At 44.4% G+C, this 12074-nt stretch overlaps 1 protein-coding gene across 1 annotated transcript in view; it reads right to left on the reverse strand.

The window, feature by feature from the left end:
* Positions 1–1322: 1322 nt before the first annotated feature.
* LOC143286361 (MAM and LDL-receptor class A domain-containing protein 1-like) overlaps positions 1323–12074 on the reverse strand; it is a 78180-nt gene continuing 67428 nt past the window's right edge. Inside the window, exons 22-28 of the mRNA XM_076593901.1 lie at positions 10742–10801; positions 8266–8322; positions 7557–7613; positions 6859–6915; positions 5308–5364; positions 4656–4718; positions 1323–3302 (exon numbers count right to left, since the gene is read on the reverse strand). Of these exons, the coding sequence (XP_076450016.1) occupies positions 3225–3302; positions 4656–4718; positions 5308–5364; positions 6859–6915; positions 7557–7613; positions 8266–8322; positions 10742–10801 (429 nt within the window). The 3' untranslated portion in view covers positions 1323–3224. The remainder of the gene's footprint in view (positions 3303–4655; positions 4719–5307; positions 5365–6858; positions 6916–7556; positions 7614–8265; positions 8323–10741; positions 10802–12074) is intronic.

Here is a 12074-nt window from a genome sequence, read left to right on the forward strand (position 1 = left end):
GAAATAATTGGCCCTGATCTTAAAAGCCTACACAGCTGAGGAACTCTGCCAACACAGGAACGGAAACAGAAACTGCAGTGAAAAGAAAACCAAAAAATTCAAATGGCTGACTGAACACCTCTTGCAATTAGGGGAAAGAAGTTATTTTCATGATGTGTCTGCAATTTTCAATAACTCAGAACAGTGTCTTACAGCACGGGACAAATGCTCTGGGACTGGGACTGTCACATCGTGTCATGCAGTGATTTGTTGAAAGCCCTCCCGTCATTAGTCAGGGAAATCCATCGCGAACGATGAGGACGTCAGTGACTCCAGAGATGAGAATACAACCCAAAGGGAAACCCACAAATTCATCCGCACTGTGGGAAGGCAACAGCAGATGATAGGTCTCGTCCCCTCTCTTTGCGGGATTGACGTTTCTGGTCCAGCTCCTGAAGACGCCTGTCCACCCTCCCATCTAACCCCAAAAGCTAAAGGACGCACGCAGTACATACAACAAAACATGCTGCACAAAAGTTATGTGGATATAACAAATTTTTATTTTACACAAATAAGAATGTTTACGTTTCATCACAAAGCACCCACCAACATGCACAACGCTGTTTATTAACCATACACACAAACGCTAGACTCACGCTCGTCACCATAACAAAGCACACTAACCACACAAAAACAACGACCTCACGCATACACATCTTCACTCACATTCGTCATCAAATTAGGGCGCACTAAACACGCTCTAAAACAACGATCTCATACATACACATCCACATTCACATTCGTCACCAAATTAGAACATACTAAACACACTTAAAGCAGCAATCTGACATATACGCAAAATAAAAGCAACCAACAAAAAAAAAAGCCCTCACAATTTCGTTCTTCCTTTACAAACTTTCGCACACGACACAACGATCTATAGCACTGCCTTCCTGACGTCTACACTCAGGAACAAAGAAGAACGGAAATTTTAAAAGTACAAACATTGAAATTAAGAATCCACAACAATCTCATGACACAAGGCCTCCAGACGAGGGAAGAATCGCAACAGACACCCGAAAAGAAACGAAACGAAGAATCACAAGCAATCCTTAGACATTCGTCCAGTTACGATGACATCACTCCGTGTAATAAACAATAATGCAGACTTAGCACAAGCTGGACACCTGTTTTCTTTCAGCTTCCCTTGTCTTCCACAGGAGGAACAAACTTGAAACAAATGTACACAGCCGATCAGTCTTTGTGATCTTCAAAATTTCCACCACCACCACCCTCCGTCCCCCTCCACCCCCCCCACCCCCCCCACCCCCCAAAAAGGGGGATACAATAATACAATATGATGAAATAAAAAAGATCACAAAAATAGATGACATAGTCTTGTACTTCGAAGACAGGGAAAGAAATTATATTTACCACGTAAACAATCTTGTGAAAGAGAACGGAAGATTTTTTAATATCTATGAATTCAAAAATGAAATTGATACTCGAGTCCGAGTGTTGGAATACTTTGGTTGTGTGAACTCGGTTAAAAGCTTTTTAAAAGGAAAGAATTTAGCACTGGAAGACAATGATCAGAATGGATCCAGCTTTGATAAAGCATATGCTGTAATGATCAAAGCCCCAAGAGGAACGAACTGTTTCTACGGTGTACTAATCAGAAAACCAGAACTTTCAAATGCCTGTGAATTTTGGGACTTCATTTTTGAAAACAAGCTTGAATGGAGGAATATTATTTTCAAATACGAAAAAATCAAAGAGATAAGATTAAAATGGTTCTGATGATGGCTGGTTCTTCGCTTGCGAAGATCAGTGGGAAGTTCCCGCCAGGGATGGGCGGCATGCCTTTTGATGACTAAGTCCGATCCGTGATCTGCAGAGTCTGTGGCATTGTGGGCAGGTGTAGATCTGGCCTGCGTTGCTGGGCTGCGGACCTGGGTCTTTCCTTCTCCTTCTTTTCTCCTGGATGTTCAGTCGTCTGGTTTCCTCAAAGTGTTGGGTTCCCCTGAGCGTTGAAGATCTCCAGCTACCTCTATCTGATGCTGACTGCTCCAATGTCTTGGGGTTGATGTCATCATCATCATCATCATCAAAGCCCCAAGAGGAACGAAGTGTTCCTACGGTGTACTAATCAGAAAACCAGAACTTTCAAATGCCTGTAAATTTTGGCTTCATCATTTTTTTTTTAAACAAGCTTGAATGGAGGAATATATTTTCAAAACGGGAAAATCAAAGAGATAAAATCAAAATGGTTCCAGATGAAAATAAATTATCATATTTTTATAACAAATTCTGTTCTGATGAACATGGGAGTATTAATGATGAATGGTATGGATACTTTATAGCGCCTATCCTTGGTCGGAGACTATACTCTATGCCCAGATAACAAGTGTACTTTCTGCAACGATAAAAAGACACAATTCTACATTATATATGAGAGTGTAATCATGTACAACTTTTTGGACAGCAATTGTTAGACATTTAAAAGAAAAGTATTTGCGTTGTGGTAGACCTACTCTTAATAGTGAACTAGCGCTTTTTGGACAAAACAAAATAAAAACTGATGGATGTTTATCACATACTTTATTGATAGCTAAATTTTATGTATACAAATGTAGAATTAATAAAGTAAAGCCAACATTACAAAAGATATTCTTAAAAGGTCACAAACAGGCATATGTAGTAGACAAGTATGTTTTCAACAAAACTATGGAACATAACAAATTTCTGCAAAGATGGGCACTATATACATGCTTAGCACAAGATTAAGCTATACAATGTAAGCATGATGTTAATACGTTCTTGAATATGTATTGTTTTGTGCATATTATGTTGTTGTAGAATTATCAATATTCAAAACTTCATTATGTCTTTGCCTCCTAATGTATAAAGTGAATAAATGTTTTATCTGTAAACCTTAGTCTAGATTTTTTTTAAATGTTGAAAAAAATAAAGTTTAGATCGATCCTGTCAGTTTGTCCCAGACAGTGACCACACTTTCTTCTTCGTGTAGTTCTTTCAGGTAACATCTTAAAAATAAATTTTTTTTAAAAAGTGTAGATCAGAAAAGAAAAACAGTTTCCAAGGGCTTTTGAATTGTCCTGTTGGGCTAGGCACCGGTTGTCCCCCTTGGTTGTAGGCTGTTGAACAGGCAAGGCTGTCCTAAGCCAGGTACACGCTTGTTGAACAGTGTGGGGGCTGGGTTGGAGGCTGTTGACCTTGGGCCGTTAGAGTTTGGTCGAGCCAATCAAGCCGGACAGGCTGGTTTGAGATGGTCGTGACCACCCATAAGCGACAGGAGATAACTGAAACATCAGTACAAAAAGAAAGTTAAATCTGTCCACCATCCCATCGATCCATCAGTCTAACAACTGATGATTTTTATGTCAGCCACACTGTTTGTCTGCCATCAAACAATAAAAATGAAAAATGAATATAATTATTATACACGCAAGTGCAAACCTCGTGCATCGTATCGCCACTTAGTTGTTTGGTACCATTTCATTTCATTCATTCATTCATTCATTCATTCATTCAGACCAAACTCCAAGCGCATTACGAACACGGTGTCATTTGCACAACAGTCTGTCAACCTGGATAGAGCCAAATGACAACTGCTTTTAAACACTCACTTTTCGTTTCCTGTGTCATTCAGACAAGCTTCAGTCACATGCACGCACACACACACACGTATATATATTTGAGTGGATTTTTTTTCCAAAGAATATTGCCAGGGACAATCCTTTTGCTGCCGTGGGTTCTTTTAGGTGCGCTTAGTGCATGTTGCACATGGGAACTACGTTTATCTTCTCATCCAAATGACAAGCGTCTGGAGCACTATCATTATTAATATTACCATTACCATTATTATTATCATTATTGATGTTGTTTTGTTGTTTTTTTCTTCTTCTTCCATCGAAGTGATCGCAGTCATCATGTTGACTATTCTGTCACTTTGAGGGCTGGCCGGATGTGCACTGGAAAAAAAAAATCTGGGCTAGTGGGAGAGACTGGAAGCCCTTGACACAAACGTGTCAATGGTCTTGCCATCCACAACTTCCTGGGGGAGGTCGTTCCAGTCTCTAATGGTCTGTGGTAGGAAGGATGCCTGCTGGTACTGGGTCCGGCACTGAGGCAGAGCGAGCCTTTTGTTGTTGTTGTTGTTGCTGTTATTGTCGAGCTGGTGGACTTGTGGCTGTGGAGTGTGTGCAGCACGTTGTAAGCCTTGGTTACCCAGAGCAGCTAGATCATCCACTTCGCACAGACTTAGAGCCGTAACCCGACAGATGAACACCCACAGGGTAGCCACACCCACACTGCTGCTTCACAGACCACTCAGCAGCTGACAGTTTGTGGTGATGGAAGACATGGTTCGCCAGGAGACAACAAGCTTGACCAGTGTGTTAGAATCAAAGCGTGGGTCAGACATATACTCTTTTTTCTTTCTTTTCTCCCTTACTTTTCCTTTCTTTTTTTTCTTGATACAGCAGATGTGGTGTTGCGCATATGGAACAGTCGGCACACGTACGCATTGACAACCTACTTGAAACTGAAACTGTGCGGAACCGTCGGTTCACTGTGTACGGACTGTTGACTGAACCTCACGCACACACAAAGAGACAAGACGCACACGTCCACGTGCATGTATACTCTCTCACATCTCGTCTGTATTCTGGCTGTGTGCCGTTCCTCGGGCTGCCTGGTGAGGGACGTCCGCCCATCTGAATGAAACATGTACACAGTCTGTCAACGAGGCCGTCGCCAACATATAACTGTATGACCTAAGTACGGTAGGTCCAGTATACGATAGAGAGATAGATAAATAGATAGGTAGATAGGAGCAGTATACAGTATACGATAAATAGATAGATAGATAGATAGATAGGAGCAGTATATGATAGATAGATAGGTAGATAGATAGATAGATGAATATGCTGACTGATTGATTGATTGATTGGTGGATGGATGGATGGATGGATGGGTTGGTTGGTTGGTTGGTTGGTTAACTGATTGACGAATGTAGATTGAGCGACAAAGATAGATAGATAGATAGACAGATATATACAGCGGTTTTAAAAGTATTCATCAGCTATCCTCTTACCAAATGCACTTGATTATATATATATATATATGTGTGTGTGTGTGTATGAATATATATATATATATATATATATATATATATATATATATATATATATATATATATATATATATGCATATGTATGTATGTATGTCTGTGTTCTGTGGAACTGAAAAGCATGTGCATACGTGTGCATGCAGTCACGCGCACATCCATGTCTGTTCTCTCACCTCCTGTCTGTAGGACGACTGACGTGCACCATCCATCCGGCTGGGTCGCGTGTCCATCTGAACAACGTGGTCGTGGTGGTAACGTGCAGCCTTGGAAGTGGATGCATTGATAACACAGATTAGCACGGAACTTGCAGAAGCAGCAGCACTAACGCAAGCAGTAGTAATATAAATAACTGCTGTAGTAGTTTAGGAGGATGAGTGAGAATGAGGAGCAGCAGTAGTAGTAGCAGCAGCAGCAGCAGCAGCAGTAGCAGCAGCAGTAGTAGTAGTAGTAGATGCTGCAGCAGCAACAGCAACAACAAGAACAGGAGGTAAAGGAGAGTGGGTTGCAGCAACAGCAGCAGCAGTCGCAACAATGACTACAACGACCACAACAACAGCAGCAAAAACAACAGTACAAGGAAGAGGATGAGAATGAACAATAGCACCAACAACGAGGACGACGACGACAACGTCAGCAATTGGAAGTAGAAGAGGGTGGGGGAGAAGGGAGAGGGTGGGGAGGGAGAGGGTGGGGGAGAAGGGAGAAGGGAGAGGACGGGTGACAAAGAAGAGGGAGGGGGAGAAGGAAGAGGGAGGGGGGGAGAAGGAAGAGGGTGGGGGGAGAGGGTGGGGAGGAGAAGGAAGAGGGTGGGGAAAAGGGAGAGGGGGAAGAAGAGAGAGGGTGGGGAGAAGGGAGAGGGGGGAGAAGGTAGAGGGTGGGGAAGAAGGGAGAGGGTGGGGAAGAAGGTAGAGGGTGGGGGAGAAGGTAGAGGGGGGAGAAGGTAGAGGGTGGGGAAGAAGGGAGAGGGTGGGGGGAGAAGGGAGAGGGGGGGGGAGAGGGGGGAGAAGGAAGAGGGTGGGGGAGAGGGGGGAGAAGGGAGAGGGTGGGGGAGAAGGGAGAGGGTGGGGGAGAAGGGAGAGGGTGGGGGAGAGGGGGGAGAGGGTGGGGGAGAAGGGAGAGGGTGGGGTTGGGGGAGAAGGGAGAGGGTGGGGAGAAGGGAGAGGGTGGGGGAGAAGGTGGGGGAGAAGGGAGAGGGTGGGGGAGAAATCGTCGTCGCTGTGGTAGCAGCCGCAGCTCTACTTTCAGATGGATCTTTCTTCTTTTTTTTTACCCCTAATCTTTCTCCTTCAAACACTTTTTAACTCACTCAGTACGGCCAGTCCTCTCTTCTCCTCTACACAGACCCCTCGGATGTCCAGTGGGTGTCTGAATGACCCAACCTTTAGCTTCCGTCGTCAGAATTGTGGTATTCTTTGTCAACATTCACCTCTTCAGTATAAGAGCCTTCCGCTTGCAATATTTTGATGATGGTAATTGGGGTGAAACGCTGTTAACGTCGTCTCTTTCGCCGTTCGTATGGAGAGAGTTAAAAGTTGTTTTCTTTTACCAAATCTGTTTACCAAATGCAAGTGTGTATCGTTATGTCTGTGTTTGCACGCATGCGTGTGCAGTCTTTTCAATTTTACGCCTTTCTCCTCTATGTGATATCAATGTCGTGTGCTAAACTGAAAGCAGGTGTACATGTGTGCATGCAGTCACGCGCACATCCATGTCTGTTCTCTCACCTCCTGTCTGTAGGACGACTGACGTGCACCATCCATCCGGCTGGGTCGCGTGTCCATCTGAACAACGTCATCGTGATTGTTACGTGCATTGAAAGTGTGTGTATTGTTGACATAGATTAGCACGGATATTGCAGTAGCAGCAGCAGCAGCAGAGAGGAGCATAAATACGAGCAGTAGCAATAGAAATAAAAGCAGTAGTAGTTGTAGGAGGAACAGAACGAGGAGAAGCAACAACAACAGCAACAACAAGAAGAGGAGGAAAAGGAGGACAGCATGGCTGTAGCGGCAGTAGCAGTAGTAACAACTACAACAATCACAACAACAGCAACAGCAAACACGATGATGACAACGACATCAGCAGTATGAAGTAGAAGAGAAGGGAGGAGGAAGGAGGAGGAGGAGGGAGGAGGAAGTCATCGTTGTCGCCGTGGTAGTACCAGCAGCACTGGTTTCAGATGTTTAAACCTGGGACTCTTTTGTGCCCGTTAATATTTCTTCTTCAAACAAACTTTTAACGAAGGAATTTTCGTTTACTAAATCCGTTTATCAAATGCATGCATGTTTGTAGGTATATCTGTGTTCGCATGCGTGCGTGTGCGGTCTTCAATTTTACGTCTTTCTACTCTGTGTGACATCAATGCCGTGCTGGTGTACATGTGTGCATACAGTCACGCGCACATCCATGTCTGTTCTCTCACCTCCTGTCTGTAGGACGACTGACGTGCACCATCCATCCGGCTGGGTCGCGTGTCCATCTGAACAACGTCATCGTGATTGTTACGTGCATTGAAAGCGTGTGTATTGTTGACATAGATTAGCACGGATATTGCAGTAGCAGCAGCAGCAGCAGAGAGGAGCATAAATACGAGCAGTAGCAATAGAAATAAAAGCAGTAGTAGATGTAGGAAGAACAGAACGAGGAGAAGCAGCAACAACAGCAACAACAAGAAGAGGAGGAAAAGGAGGACAGCAGGGTTGTAGCGGCAGTAACAACTACAACAATCACAACAACAGCAACAGCAAACACGATGATGACAACGACATCAGCAGTATGAAGTAGAAGAGAAGGGAGGAGGAAGGAGGAGGAGGAGGGAGGAGGAGGAGGAAGTCATCGTTGTCATCGTGGTAGCACCAGCAGTTCTGGTTTCAGATGTTTAAACCTGGGACTCGTTTGTGCCCGTTAATATTTCTTCTTCAAACAAACTTTTAACGAAGGAATTTTCGTTTACTAAATCCGTTTATCAAATGCATGCGTGTTTGTTGGTATATCTGTGTTCGCATGCGTGTGTGTGCAGTCTTCAATTTTACGTCTTTCTACTCTGTGTGACATCAATGCCGTGTGTTAAACTGAAAGCACGTGTACATGTGTGCATACAGTCACACGCACATCCATGTCTGTTCTCTCACCTCCTGTCTGTAGGACGACTGACGTGCACCATCCGTCCGGCTGGGTCGCGTGTCCATCTGAACAACGTCATCGTGATTACGTGCAGCCTTGAAAACGTGTGCATTGCTTGCATAATTTCGTGCGGAATTTGCAGTAGCAGCATGAACACGAGCAATACCAATGGAAACAACAGCAGTAGTAATCGTATGGAACAGAACAAGGAGTAGCAGCAGCAGTAGTAGTAGTTGTAGTTGCAGCAGCTGCAGTAGTAGTAGTTGTAGTTGCAGCAGCTGCAGCTGCAGCAGTAGCAGCAACAATAGTAGTAGAAGGAGGTGGATGAGCAGCAGCAGCAGTAGCAACAGTAGTAGTAGTAGCAGCAGTAATGGTAAGGAGAATGAGCAGTAGTTGTAGAAGCCACAACAGCAGTAGCAGTAGCAGCAGCAGTAGTAGTAGCAGCAACAGTATTGATGGTGATAAGAATCTGACCAGCAGCAGTAGTAGTAGCAGCAATAGTAGCGATGGCGATAAGAATCTGGCCAGCAGCAGTAGTAGTAGCAGCAACAGTATTGATGGTGATAAGAATCTGACCAGCAGCAGTAGTAGTAGCAGCAGCAGCAGTAGTAGTAGCAGCAATAGTAGTGATGGTGATAAGAAACTGGCCAGCAGCAGTAGTAGTAGCAGCAATAGTAGCGATGGCGATAAGAATCTGGCCAGCAGTAGTAGTAGTAGCAGCAATAGTAGTAGTGGTGATGAGAATCTGGCCAGCAGCAGTAGTAGTAGTAGCAGCAATAGTATTGATGGTGATAAGAATCTGGCCAGCAGCAGTAGTAGTAGCAGCAGCAGCAGCAGTAGTAACAGCAATAGTAATAGTAGTGGTGGTGATAAGAATCTGGCCAGCAGCAGTAGTAGCAGCAGCAGCAGCAGCAGTAGTAGCAGCAATAGCAATAGTAGTGATGGTGATAAGAAACTGGCCAGCAGTAGTAGTAGCAGCAACAATATTGACGGTGATCAGAATCTGGCCAGCAGTAGTAGTAGTAGCAGCAGTAGTAGTGATGGTGCTAAGAATCTCACCAGCAGCAGTAGCAGTAGCAGCAATAGTAGTGATAGTGATAAGAATCTGGCCAGCAGCAGTAGTAGTAGCAGCAGTAGTAGTGATGGTGATAAGAAACTGGCCAGCAGCAGTAGTAGTAGCAGCAGTAGTAGTGATGGTGCTAAGAATCTCACCAGCAGCAGTAGCAGTAGCAGCAATAGTAGTGATGGTGCTAAGAATCTCACCAGCAGCAGTAGTAGTAGCAGCAATAGTATTGATGGTGATAAGAATCTGGCCAGCGGCAGTAGTAGTAGCAGCAGTAGTAGTGATGGTGATAAGAAACTGGCCAGCAGCAATAGTAGTGATGGTGATAAGAATCTGGCCAGCAGCAGTAGTAGTAGCAGCAATAGTAGTGATGGTGATAAGAAACTGGCCAGCAGCAGTAGTAGTAGCAGCAATAGTAGTGATGGTGATAAGAATCTGGCCAGCAGCAGTAGTAGTAGCAGCAATATTAATAGTAGTGATGGTGATAAGAATCTGGCCAGCAGTAGTAGTAGTAGCAGCAATAGTAGTAGTGGTGATGAGAATCTGACCAGCAGCAGTAGTAGTAGCAGCAGCAGCAGTAGTAGTAGCAGCAATAGTAATAGTAGTGGTGGTGATAAGAATCAGGCCAGCGGCAGCAGCAGCTGGAGCTGTACACACCTGAAAACCGCTGCCTTTTTGCGGTAACTGCTCTTCCAGCAATCCGTTTTCCGAACTTGATGCACTCCATTCCATACCAGTGTTCTTCGAAGCTGTGTGTGTGTGTGTGTGTGTGTGTGTGTGTGTGTGTGTGTGTCTGTGTGTCTGTCTGTCTGTCTCTGTATCTGTCTGTGTGTCTGTGTGTAGCATCTGCTTAGCAGATGTGGTTTAGCGAATATGGATTTTCTCCAAGCGCAGTTACGCCTCCTTGAGTAACTGAACTGATCTGTGTGTGTGTGTGTGTGTGTGTGTGTGTGTGTGTGTGTGTGTCTGTCTGTCTGTCTGTCTGTCTGTCTGTCTGTGTGTCTGTGTGTAGCATCTGCTTAGCAGATGTGGTTTAGCGAATATGGATTTTCTCCAAGCGCAGTTACGCCTCCTTGATTAACTGAACTGAACTGTGTGTGTGTGTGTGTGTGTGTGTGTGTGTGTGTGTGTGCGTGCGTGCGCGCGCGCACACACACACGCATCTGGACGTGTGCGTGTGTTCACAGATCACATTCATCATACATACAGTCACACGTTATACAAACATTCTTATATTAGGCGCATATGTGTGTATATGTAGGCATGTCTGTGTTTGCAACCGTGCGTGTGTCAAACATAAAGCATGTGTAGACGTGTGCATGCAATCACGCGTCTGTCTTTGCAACCGTGCGTGTGTTGAACACAAAGCGTGTGTATATGTGTGCATGCGACCACGCGCACATCCATGTCTGTTCTCTTACCTCCTGGCTGTAGGCCGACTGACGTGCACCATACGTCGGTATGCTGGGTCGCATGATAACCTGAACAGTGTCATAGTGATTGTTGATTGTTACGTGCAGCTTTGGAAGCGAGTGCATTGCTAACATTAATTAGCCAAAAACTTCGCAGCAGTAACCGCAATGCAAACAACAGCAATAGTAGTTACAGTAGAAGTAGGAATAAAACGAACAGTATTAGCTTCAGCAGTAGAAGTAGGAATAGAACGAACAGTATTTGCATCAGCAGTAGGAGTAAGAATAGAACGAACAATATTAGCATCAGCAGTAAGAGAATAGGAATAGAACGAACAGTATTAGCATCAGCAGTAGGAGTAGGAATAGAACGAACAGTATTAGCATCAGCAGTAGAAGTAGGAATAGAACGAACAGTATTAACATCAGCAGTAGAAGTAGGAATAGAACGAACAGTATTAGCTTCAGCAGTAGAAGTAGGAATAGAACGAATAGTATTAACATCAGCAGTAGAAGTAGGAATAGAACGAACAGTATTAACATCAGCAGTAGAAGTAGGAATAGAACGAACAGTATTAGCTTCAGCAGTAGAAGTAGGAATAGAACGAATAGTATTAGCATCAGCAGTAGAGAGAAGAGTATGATGATGACAAGTGAGAGCAGCAGCTAGCAGTAGAAGTTGTAGCATTAGTAGAAGTAACAGTATGAGTAGCAGTAGTGGCAGCTACAGCGATAGTAGTAGAAGGTGGAGAAGATGTAGAACGACGATTAGTAGGAGAAGGAGCAGGAGAGGAAGGAGAAGGAAGAAAAAGATGAAAACAAACTGTTGTAGCAGCAACAGCAGCTGAAGTAGTAGGAGGAGAAGGAGGAGTACTGGCAAGCATTGTGGTAGCAGCAGTAGTAGTAGTGGTAGTAGAAATAGTAGTTGTAGTGGAGTGACGGCCTAGAGGTAACGCGTCCGCCTAGGAAGCGAGAGAATCTGAGCGCACTGGTTCGAATCTCAGCTCAGCCGCCGATATTTTCTCCCCCTCCACCAGACCTTGAGTGGTGGTCTGGACGCTAGTCATTCGGATGAGACGATAAACCGAGGTCCCGTGTGCAGCATGCACTTATCGCACGTAAAAGAACCCACGGCAACAAAAGGGTTGTTCCTGGCAAAATTCTATAGAAAAATCCATTTCGGTAGGAAAAACAAATAAATCTGCACGCAGGAAAAAAAAACAACACAAAAAATGGGTGGCGCTGTAGTGTAGCGACGCGCTCTCCCTTGGGAGAGCAGCCCGAATTTCACACAGAGAAATCTGTTGTGATAAAAAGAGAAATACAATACAATACAATACAA

Source organism: Babylonia areolata, chromosome 10 (genome assembly GCF_041734735.1).
Source record: "Babylonia areolata isolate BAREFJ2019XMU chromosome 10, ASM4173473v1, whole genome shotgun sequence".
NCBI lineage: Eukaryota > Metazoa > Mollusca > Gastropoda > Neogastropoda > Buccinidae > Babylonia > Babylonia areolata.